The sequence below is a fragment of the Paralichthys olivaceus genome, chromosome 15 (genome assembly GCF_024713975.1).
Source record: "Paralichthys olivaceus isolate ysfri-2021 chromosome 15, ASM2471397v2, whole genome shotgun sequence".
NCBI classification, from domain to species: Eukaryota; Metazoa; Chordata; class Actinopteri; order Pleuronectiformes; family Paralichthyidae; genus Paralichthys; species Paralichthys olivaceus.
In genome coordinates, this window is record NC_091107.1 from 12,160,475 (window position 1) to 12,172,313 (window position 11,839).

General features: G+C 41.0%; 3 protein-coding genes across 3 annotated transcripts; all 3 read right to left on the reverse strand.

The window, feature by feature from the left end:
• Positions 1–325: 325 nt before the first annotated feature.
• On the reverse strand, positions 326–2,340 carry snrnp35 (small nuclear ribonucleoprotein 35 (U11/U12)). Its single transcript, XM_020086114.2, has one exon. The coding sequence runs from the start codon at positions 1,601–1,603 to the stop codon at positions 905–907; it is 699 nt and encodes a 232-aa protein (XP_019941673.1). The 5' UTR covers positions 1,604–2,340; the 3' UTR covers positions 326–904.
• A 135-nt stretch (positions 2,341–2,475) lies between these two features.
• Positions 2,476–6,562, reverse strand: bud13 (BUD13 homolog). Its single transcript, XM_020086112.2, has 9 exons — positions 6,137–6,562; positions 5,893–5,980; positions 5,058–5,139; positions 4,766–4,981; positions 4,008–4,297; positions 3,828–3,930; positions 3,503–3,641; positions 3,116–3,379; positions 2,476–2,875 (listed from the first exon to the last, which is right to left on the reverse strand). The coding sequence occupies exons 1-9, from the start codon at positions 6,274–6,276 to the stop codon at positions 2,782–2,784; spliced, it is 1,416 nt and encodes a 471-aa protein (XP_019941671.2). The 5' UTR covers positions 6,277–6,562; the 3' UTR covers positions 2,476–2,781.
• Positions 6,563–7,283: 721 nt separating this feature from the next.
• Positions 7,284–9,199, reverse strand: LOC138413798 (uncharacterized). The gene is made up of 4 exons (XM_069539779.1): positions 8,981–9,199; positions 8,300–8,357; positions 7,869–8,195; positions 7,284–7,761 (listed from the first exon to the last, which is right to left on the reverse strand). Exons 2-4 carry the CDS (start codon positions 8,334–8,336, stop codon positions 7,667–7,669), a joined length of 459 nt encoding a protein of 152 aa, XP_069395880.1. The 5' UTR covers positions 8,337–8,357; positions 8,981–9,199; the 3' UTR covers positions 7,284–7,666.
• Positions 9,200–11,839: the final 2,640 nt, after the last annotated feature.

The window sequence follows — 11,839 nt, forward strand, 5'->3', positions numbered from 1 at the left end:
AGTTTGAAATCAAACTTTAAAAGTGACATCCTGCACATTCTAATTTAGCTTCCATGTTATACAGAAATTAAGCTAAAATATTTCAGATAAAGATGCTGTTTTCTCCTTGTCCAGCCAGCCACCAGAGGGCAGTCAAGATGATTTGGCTTTACTTTCAGGAAGCTGTCCTGTCTTGAATCTTCATTCAGTCTATATTCTGGACACGATTTCTTGTATTTTGTAGTTATCATTGTTGTTGTTTTTGCTTTCAAAAAAGTGAACATGTGTAAAAAACAACAACCTCCATTGGCTCAGAACAAAAATTAAAATAAAAATCAAGCCTTAATTAACTAATGCAGTTTCACCTTTAATTATTCTTATTGGTGGCCTCTACATTTGTTTGATGACGTATATATTTCCATTGCAATTACACAGCACCATTGCTAGTGCCAGAAATAAAAACATATTACAACAGAGTGAAATGCCGCTAATTACAAATAGAACAAGTGGACATTTTTAGTAACTTAAACTGACGATGAATGAGGACACCGAGAAGTTTCTAAAACTTTGGTAACAATCTCTTGAGTATAGAAGGAGCGTTGCACAAAATCCTCTTCAGTGGGTTTCACCACATATGATGCCTTAAAAAGTCCTCATTGGTAAAAGTCTGTATGACACAGAGACGTTAAACTGTCAGCCTGCCATACGTCCTAACATGTGCAAACCTCATCAGTTCAACTTTCTTTCACTGCCTTCTTGGCTTCACATTCGAGGAGCAGCTGCACTGAACATCTGGCACAAGCTGCACATGAACCAGGTGAGAGGCTTCTTCTTCTTCTTCTTCGTTTGGTTTACCGGCGGGTGGCAACCAACGTTAAGGTGCATCACCGCCATCAAGGTGGGAGTCGTGTTGCTTTACACGGTTTCACCTCCTGTCCCGGTGCCTGCTCCTGTCCCGGTACCTGCTGTCGTCCCTCTCTCTGCCTCTGTCCCGGTCGTCTCTCCTCCCTCTGCTGCCCCAATCCCCCTCCCTGTGTCGGTCCCGGTCCTCCCTGTCTCTCGCCCCGTGTCTCTCCCACTCCCTGCCTCCAGCTCCCCGGTCCTGCACCAGACCCACACCGAGGTGGATGGGTTTACGGAACGGCCTGTCCCTGCCCCCGAACCGCAGCTGCCCGGACTCCTTCTTCCCTCCCTGCCCGCCGCCGAGCCGCCGCGGGACCCACCCCTTGAGGGTCCTCTCCTGTTCGAAATCCACGAACACTTCGTACTGGTCCACCACCAGTTTGTTGGCGTCCCGGCGGGCCCGGACAACAGAGCGCTCCTCCTTGTACTCGATGAAGGCGTATCTTTTGGAGAAGCCCGTGACGATGTCCCGGACCAGCCGGAGCCGCTGGATGTCTCCGTACTTGGAGAAGATCTGGTGCAGCTTCTCCTCGTCGGTCTGGGGGTTCAGACGAGACACGAAAAGAGTGAGCAGCGGATCTCCAGCGACACCCTTGTTGGGCTTGTATCGGGCACCCATAGCCCTCCACACGGCCCGGTCATGAGGCTCCAAGTCCGTCCCGTCGATGCTGCCAGCCTTAAGAGGATCATACACCTTCGCTATGGGACTCCAGTCAACCATTTTCACCAAAGACGAAGCTGCGAGCGTCTCCTTTCATACACGAGCTCCAGATTGTTCCCTGAGAGCAACCGGTTGTTGCGCGTCCGTCCACAAAAACAGCCCGTAGTGAAACGAGCCATCGCATTATAATAGTTCCTACTCACTCGATTTGATCTGACACCAGTTTGAACATCAACGCTGGGAACAGGCGGACCCACAATTATTACCTATGGTGACATCTGTAATAATACTCAGATAAAAACGTGTCTAATTATTTGCAATGTTTGTGGATTAATATGCAGAGTAACAACAAAAACATCACAACTACTATATTCTACAAATATCAACAGACTACAAAAGCTACTAAAATTAATATACACTCCACAAATACCTGCCCTTTCACCAGAAACTGTTGAAAAGTGAAATGTGAAGGAGACAAGTCATTGCTCACAAATAAAAGTTTCTATTAAAAAAACTGATGTTGAAATGTCCACAATAAGTAATCCTGTCTACTTTACTGCTGCAAACAATAGCACGTGGGACCAATAACCCGTTACAGAACACATTTTGATTTAAGGCAGGGACTTAAGTAATATTAGTAATGTTGATTATGGTTCCATTCCATTCAAAGTTCCAGCTCAGGGGACCTATCCATGCAAGCCTGCTGACAACCAAATGACAACACTTAAATGTCATCTCTTAATGGTATGACAAGTCAAAAGCAGAATTTCCTGTTTCATCTGTGGTTAATTCTGGAGCCTGATCGTCACATTTGAGACAGTATGACACCAGGACACATACACAAGTTAAATGTGTCTGAATAATACACCTCTCTCGTGGTAAATTTGACCATTACACATCTAAAAAAACTAAAAAAAACTCCAGGGCAACACTTTACAAAAACATGTTTTTAATAAAACTGTGAAAACACTTCTCTTTTTGCTCCACATTGAATCAGTTCTTAGAAAATCATAAAGATACTGTCAACCCTCTGCTATGTACAATGAAGTTTGTATTTTATCAGTCTATAATCTAATGTACAGCAATTCAATTGGTGAAAAAAACTTTCTTGGTTTCACAGCTGAATTTAATCTGCTGTAGTTTTCACTGGCACAGATTTTCTGTCTCAACTAAATGTACAGAAGTTCATCAGCCCAGCACCTCAGCTCTGCTCCCACTTCATCAGCCTCAGATTTCCATTACATGTCCTCCACGCTCCATTTATAAGCCGCTTCCTGGACAGCTTTTTTATCTGCCATCCGTGTGTAGCGTTTCTGCTCAAAACCATTTGACCTGCAAGACAAATGAAATTCTGCCGTTAATTGCGCAAATCACATCCTGGTCTCCATCTTTGATGTGATGCACCACAGCAAATTTTCAATACAGTTCCTAATCTTGTCCAATGTAAAGGCCAAAATAGTGACCATGATTATAACCCAATTAAAGGTAAGACAATCTTTCGAAGTTGTAGTCCCATTAATCCCATTACAAATGCATCCCACTCATTTACTCTTTTACAGACACACACTGCACCTGTCAACTCCGTCCCAGCGATATCCTGGTGGAATATTGAATCGGTTTGGAGGTGGTGCTGGGCCTTTATACTGAGGTTTTGCTTGCATATTTGTGGTCCGAGCTTTTTTCCGTCTGAGCATCGCAGCCATCGGATCTCCCTCCCTTTCCTGCTCTCTCAACAGACGATCAAGGTCCTCGTCATCGTGGTGACGTGCCAGCGGCTTCTGGGCTTCATGCATTGCATCCTCAAGTTTCTGCTGATGCATCTGGCCCTGGGCCAACCTATAAACACATATATTATAAATCACGGAAAACAAGTCCAAGCACAACACATTTAAATTAAAATTGACGCGGTCAAAATCACTCAGTTTTTTTTTGATGCGGGAAAAGTTTTTGCAAACTCACCCTCTCCCCCACTGAGCATATTTCTCATCCTTTGCTGCTTTTTCTCCGGCTTTCCTCTTCTGTTCTTCTCTCTCCGAATCCAGATCTCTCCTTTTACCACTCTTGTCTCGGAACACGGTCTGGGCATTACGTGATTCATCTATTCAAAGCATGAATACAGGTATAACATATATAACACATTTATAAGAACTAATCCCAGCTAAGAATACAATATTCAGTATACTTTTGGAGTATACATGACTCATTTGAATGGAAATTCCTGGGAACTTTGTAGTTAACGGCTGAGAAAGGGAAAAGTTCATTAAAAGAGTAAAGCTGAGCCAACCTTCTAGCGGCTGGTTCTTTCTTTCTCTGCGACGGTTCTCCTCCTGCTCTTTCCTTAAAACATCTACAGAAACCAGACCTGCCATTCCACCAGAAAGCATCCCCTGAAAACAAACACACTGTAAACACAGCTATCTGAGAAAAACCTTACTTCAGCTACAATTCAACACATTTTTCTTACCTGTGACTGGCCAGGCCTACGAGGAGGTGACAGATCTTCATCTGAGTCCCTTCCATTTTTTCGCCGCCTCCTGGGTGGAGACTGATCAGTATCAGGTCCTTGTTTTTTTTTTGAGCGCCTCCTTGGAGGAGACTGGTCGAGGTCTATAGCTTCTCCCTTTATTGCCTTTTTTCTTGGAGGAGATTGATCAGAGTCTGAATCATGTCTGTTCTGAGCCTTCTTTGTCTGTGGTGACCCATGAGGATCCGGTGAACGTTTTTTACTTGGCTGTCTTCTAGTGGGTGAAGAATCTGACAAAGACATAATAACTTGTTTAGACAACTGTTCATATAACTGTTTGTGTCACTAAACCCTTGAACCAAAAGTACTGTGCACAAGTTGTTTGGCCAGTTGTACTATTAGGGGCTGACAGGAACGGAAAAGGTTGACTGAACATATGGAGATACATGCAGATTAATAATTTATCAATATTCATTGTCATTCTTTTATATAGCATCACATGCAAAGTTATTATCCAAAATAAGACTCCAAAGAAAAATCCTGACTTAGAGTTAGTTTTCACAAAATTATTTCTTCAGCACTAGAAGAAAATTCTGTTCCAGTTTGACCAAATCATCAAATGAGATTGATGTAAATGGGACAATTACTTAACCACGCATGTTGATGTCTTCTGGATATTGTGATGTTTTTATTTTTGATCATATCATATTGCCCAATGCAAAAATAAATTTGATTTAGCCTCAACTATTACTTCTCACCTTTACTTTGTATCTTCCCTGATTTCATTGACTGTTGACGTGGAGGCGACAAGTCTGGCGAGTCATGGCGACCTCTCCTGGGAGGAGATATATCTGGAGAGTCGTGGCGACCTTGTCTGGGTGGAGATATGTCAGGAGAATCGTGGCGACCTTGTCTGGTAGGAGATGCGTCTGGAGAGTCATGTTGACTCCTGTCTGAGTCTTGATCTTCATCAGCTATAAGAAGAGGACATTCAGCGTGAACAATAATCATTGACAAATGTTCTCTGCATCTTTGACAAACAACAATTACCTCCAATCACTTTCCATCTATTGGTTTTGAAGGCTTCCAGCTGTTTGACCTCATCTGGTCGATCATCAATCACCTCAGCAATCTGAAGAGAAAAAGAAGAGACTAAGGTTAAAGAAAAGATTAGTCAATGTGTCAATATAAATTTAATAAAGAGGACAGATTTTGCCAAAACAATGTATAGTATTATAACAATAATTTTTATTATCTGTGGTGGTATTGGAGTATAAAAGGCAATAATTGTAAATTCATGAGAATAACTACCATAAAGCAATATTGGATAGGACTTTTTCAATCAACATGATGATGAATCAAAAAAATATCACAATTAGAGCAGAAACAATAAATTCTTAGCTGACTGACTAAAAAAATGCTTAACTTTTCCTCGGTCTAGCTTCTCAATTACTACTATTAAATAGTTTAAAAATAAATCTTAGGTGATATTAAATTGCACAATTTAAAACTGATCACAGTTTGTGATCAGGATTTCTTATAGAGAAACAATGAATAAACTATTAGGACATTATTGATTAATCTGCAGATTATTTTATATATAATTATTTTATAATGAGTAATCTTTAGTTTACAGTACAAATCTCAAACTGTGCATATCCTGATGTAAAATAACACACACCATATTATAGAGGTTTCTATCCATTATCCCCACTCTAATCTCAAGACGATGTTTGGGCCAGATTTTCTAAACTTGATCAGGTTTGATGAAATCTTTCATAACAAGACATAAAATGTATATCGCTGAGGAAAACACTGGCTGTATCATGAAAATGAATGGACTCCGGTTGAACAGCTTGACAAAGTTAGCAGTAAGTGAACTCACCACTGGAGCCTCCTCTTCGTCCTCTTCATCCTCCTGCTCCTCTGTGACCATCTGTTTCCAGTCTATATCGTCGTCTACTATTTTTAGTCTGGAACAAAACAAGTACAGGTGAGTTGGGTGACGCTGCAAACGCGATTTCCTCAAAACGTGGAGCTGAAGACATGAGAGCGCAGATACACGAGCTAGCTTAACACACAACGCTTTAGCAGGAAACCGCTCGTTTAAAACGCGCCCGTGAACTCACCCTCTCTCCGGAAGCTTGCGTCGTTTCTTTTTAAGCTTCCCCTTTGATTTCTTAGAATCATCATCCGCAGATAAATATCGTTTTAAGTATTCAGCTTTCGATAGTTCAGGTCCTTCACTGCGGCCAGCGGAGGCGGCCATCTTTGTGATGTCGGTAACTACGGAGAGCAGCGAGGGTCAAGAACGTGAACGACAAGGTTTGGTTCAAGTCTCTGCTGATTCACTGAACATATTCTCCCATTGCACGTTTTCCTTGTTCTTACACTGTATATATTAGTTTTATTCCATTCATATTTAAATATTGTTATGCTTACACTCGAGTATTGCAAGTTAGTTATTATCAATTACTGAAGCCTATTTATGTCTGTTGCTGTGTTAATATTGCAAGTCTTCCCGTTGCGGGACAAATAAAGAATTATCTTGTCTCATCTTATGTTTGTAACAAGTATATTGATAATGAATTCACATTACTTTGCTGGGACTGGTTCGTTTGATTTGATTTGTAAAAATGGGCTGTACGAGTAAATTGGATTGACTGATTTGATCAGTGCCAAAGAAGCTGACTTTGCTGTATTTAGTCATTTATTCATCTAATTAAATGTTTCTACTGAAATGGACCCAATAGTCTGAAATAAAGCTTAATTTACTGAATTTACTTTACCAAAAAAATCCATCACATGTTTTCATTTGTTTGTTTGATAGTCAGCAGGAACGCACACAAAATACCAAACTGACTTCCGTGAGATTTTGTGAAGGGGTAGGGCATGACTAAAGGAAGAACCCAGTACATTCTTTGTGTGGATGTAGATCAGGGACTTTCCCCCCTCTTTCTTTAACATTTCAAGATTGGGCATTTTTCAACATTTTCATTGATTTATCAGAGAATAACTAATAGATCTTGATGAAAGATATCAGGGATGTCTTTTAACCTATGTACTGAACATACATATGGTTTTATAAGCCTGTCCAACTGTTGTTCCTTTGTGGAGGTATACACTCTACTGTCACTCTAGTTAACATTAGTGGCCAACATAATGGAGCTTGTCAGCATGACTCAGCTTTAAAAAAAAAAAAGTGTACTATCCTATTGGAGCTTGTGGGCCCCAGTTCTGTTTCATGATGAACATGGAATTCACAGCAAGTCTGACTTTAAACAGCAAATATTCTTTATTGAAAACAAACACTGCAGCTTACAAAGTAATATTGACTTGACATGATACTCAGTGCAATTTTATACACATTTGATATAGTGTGTCCCTGCAGCAAAAAAGCACATCTGTATACATTTCTGTTGAGTCATCTTCATTCATTCTAAAGAGAGTGATGAAAACAGATGGATACTTCTTCAGCGGCCTAACAGGAAGAGCACAAGGGCAGGAGAGCCATAGTTGCAAGCTGTAGACATCTTTTTAATGTATAGTGGTATTGTCGGGATGTTGAACGATGCAGAGAGATGGTTAAGTGTGGTTAGAGATGATTAAGTGTGTTTAGAGATGATTAAGTGTGGTTAGCTGTGCCTGTGTGTGTTTCTTTAGCTCTGTGTGTGATAGAAGAGCAGCAGACAGGCGATCCAGGAGCAGGAGCTCTTCACAAACACTCTTACAGCTGAACACGGGAGAAGTTGACCTGCAGAGGATGAAAAGTGGGATTAAAAAGTTGACAAAAGCATCTCTGCAGTTTTCTCCCACTCACTTAGTCTCACGCTCACTCCACCAAACAATCCATCCACCTACCTGCCTCCAAAGTGACAGTGGCAGAGTCTTCCGATATTTTGCAGAGGTACGTGGTGTTGTGTGGGAGATTGTCTGTGAAGCCGCTCAGGGTCAGTCTGTAGCCCTGGGGCTCCAGCTCCTCAACATAGCTCTTGTCCTTGAACTGGCTCTCTGCGGCCAAGCCTGACACATTGGTGTTAATGAGGGACTGTTTGGTTCCAGAGGACCAGGAGAACTCATAGCTGTTGAATTTGTTAGGCTTGAGCGCGATTTTACAGTCCACCCTCAGGTCGTTGTCATCCTCAACACACACAGAGATTGTATCACACTCTGCTAGGATCAGGAGTGCTGGCGCAGAGCAGAGAAGGAAAAAGACAGAAGTAATTAGTTTATTGTCTACATCCTGTCATTGCACAACTGAGCAGGATTACATAACCGAGCAGGAATCTCACCTCCCAGCACTCCACACACAAACAGAGACTTGAGCATGATGGAAAAGCACTCATCCAACTTTGAGAAAAAGAGATGAAATGTGAGAAAGATAAGCACATTACAAAGATCATTAAAGTAAAATGTAAGCAATCAATGGCTTTACAACGATAAGACTAATCAAGTTATCATCCATTTCTGCTTCTCGACCAGGCTCTCCAGGCAGCTGTGATGTAGTTTTGGTTGAGGTCTTGACATCATTTATATTAAGGGAATTCAAAAAGAACAAAAGGAAAAAAGTATACAGCAAACACAGGTTTGTCACTTGGTTGGAAAAGGCTGAGATACTGTGATCTTATTTGTAAAATATTGTCTCCAGAACCACCTGTGGGAAAATCGGATGACTGGACAGGATTCAAAGTGAAAGATGACATAGATGTTTTCTCTCCTCCGTTCAATCTCCAGTTTTTTTCACAATTCCTGATTTTTTCCCACTGCCCTTGACAGAGTTTGGCTTGTATCACTATCCTGAGCCTTAATGGATTTAAATATCAAGTTAATAACATCTATTAATTAAACTTGAGTGTCTTCTGATGTCATTCCCAAATCTAGCAAATCTAGCACATCCTTTTGTCCTACAGATTTGACCCTAGTGTTCACACAACTTCTCCGAGCTGCAGCAGAACATCTCTCCGGGATCTTACCTCCTTTCAGGACTGAATGATGCAGGAGCTCCTGCCTCTGTGCACCCGTCTAGTGGTGGTATTTTGTGGCTCAGTGTGCAGCACTGCAGAGCATCAGACTCCAGAGGCGAGGTAGGAGCGACACAGCGAGGTGGAGAGAGAGTGGGAGGGCTGAAGGTGGACCAGAGAACGCTGATTTGTCTCTCTCGTCTGCAGTGGCTGACGGAGGACACATGGGCAGGATGACTGAAAAAAACACTCAGTCAGCATCATCATCGTGTGATGACCTTGTCTCCTTTCCTCTCTGGGCCTCTCCTCACCCTTTTTCCTTCATAGAACTCCCTTGTACTGCATTGCCCTTCACGTCTATCTAAGTGATGTTCTCCCTCTGATTTCCATTTTTAAAGTTGCTCTGATAGATTATATATTATTTAAATAATGGTTTAATCTTGTTTTGTGCTGTACTTAACAAGTTTGTAACTGTACACTTAGTGTGGGAAGAGAATATAGAAATAATTTACAGAGAGCATGCTTTCACAATAGAAATGCACACCATTACAGGGTAAATTTTAGATCCCTAACACTTCCCTAGAAATTTCTAGCACAGTCATTCAAAATGACGCATGCACAATAACGACTCAGTGTCTCCACCTTAAGGCCAATAAAAAGAACAAAGTAGGTTGGGTGCACATTCACAGCCTGTATCACTAGGTGCCAGTGTTTGGCCATGTGCAGTTAAAGTGGCTGCTGTGGTAAGGATGGATATGACCTACAACGCTTAAACTATTGGAGAGGTAGAGCTTCACCTCATCTCAAGTTTAAATGCTAACACTGAAAAAACTAATATAAAGTATGGAAATAATCAACATAGTAAGAAGTTAAATAATTTAGGATGAACCTGCAGGTGAACTCGTCTGTAGGACGGTGCTGTTCCCAGAAAGGATTAATTGCTCATGAAAATAATAAGCAAGGAATAAACAATTTCAGCACAGTGAGCTCATGTTACTGAATACTGACAAAGGCCTTATCACTGTGAGCAGTTTGTCTTGACAATATTTAGTAAAACAACATAAAAGTAAAGTATGTTCTTAAAAAAACATTTGATTAACACCAAAAATCTGTTGTTTTCAAAATTGACATTTTCTTGATCTCTGGTTATGGATCCCAACTTATTAATCCTTTGAATCCGTTGAATTTGAATACATTTCTCTGTCAAACAGACATGTCCTCCTACATGATCTTTCTGGTTCTTCTTTATGTCTGTCTGTCTCGCTCTTTCTTCCTGATCCCATTTTCACCTTTCAGTTTCACTCATTTCTCACCTGCCTACAAAAGGTTTCTCTCCTGAGCTTCCCTCCTCTGCAAATCCCCCTGGACATCTAGACAAGGCCAAACCATTAAAAGTCATCTAAGCAGGCTGTTAGTATATCCAAAGAATGTGGGATATTTATGTGTGTTCTAATATTATGCTATACAATTCCATATACAAGTCCAAGTGTACAAGCATCAATTCACCATTTCTGTCTTTATCTTCAATTTACAAAATGTGTAATGATTTTGCTGCAGATGTCATTCAGTTCATAAAAACAGCATTTGCTAAAATGCACAAATAAATAAATAAAGGACACAAATAAGTTAAGCAATTACAGATCACAAATTAATAAACCATGTGCATTTATTTGTTTTCTCCCTCATCCCCCACATTTTCAAGGTTCTTTAATTATCCTTTCATTTATGTTTTTACTTCTGCAGGATTATGCAGAAACTACTGAACAGAGTTCAATGAAACTTGGTGGAAGGATGTGACATGGGACTATTAAGGATGGGCTAAGAGGGAACCTGTTAAATTTTGGCGTACAACCAGACAAAGTTTGCTTGTTTGTGTATGTGATTGTTTTTGGGCAGGATTATGCTGGACGGATTCCCGGACACTTGCTGGATCGATGTGGCATGGGTCAGGGAAGACCAGATTCAAATTTGGTGTGGATCCTAAATATTTTTAAGGATTTCCCAGGAAAAAATTAATGGATCTTGGTGATAAAATACAACACATTCAGAGAACCGATAATCATGAATGTGTGCATCTGGTGCAGATGCAAATAGAGTATGAATCTAAAATCTAGTGAATTTAAAGGTAAAGGCAAATATAAGAGAGAACCTGTTAGCTTCAGTTCTCATCAAAACTCAAAAGGTGTTTAGTTTATCCAGTCTGGGCTACTGTAAAAAAAGATGGCCTCCCTAGAGAGAACCTGCTCCTGATGTAAATATAAAGTATTAAATATAAAAGGCTCATTCTGTGGTAAAGAAAACCACAATTACTACATGAAAAATTCACTAGGATTATTTTATATTCGATTCCTGCCAATAGATACCTTTCACCTCAATCTTACACACTGGACCTTTAAATGTGGTTTTAAAGACTGTTGGTCCAATGTGAGGTATGCTCTCGACTGAGGGCCATCCTGGTTAATTTAATTTATATGTCAATAAAGATCAGCTCAGGGATCAAATCTCAGCTGTGTCAATGGTGGATAGATCAGCACGGGGGGGCCTTCACTGGTCAATTGGAACAATTTCCTTTATGTACGCCCCTGTCTGGTATCCAAATTGAGTCTGTTCGTTTAAAACATATTGACTGCGCCTTTTTGTTTTTCTGTAAATGTGCACACCATCCGGCTGAGCCCTCACACACTGACAGGGCTGACAGTGAATTGAACTGGAGGGGGGTAGGCTCTCTCTGAAATAATCTCCCCACGCGTTAAGCTGCTTTATCCCCGCCAAGCCTCAGCCGGACACTGCTGCTGCAGCCCCGTCACCAGTCGGCGGGGAGTCGACTTAAAGCGGGAGAAAGAAAAAGTGATACGGGAGAGATAAGTTTGA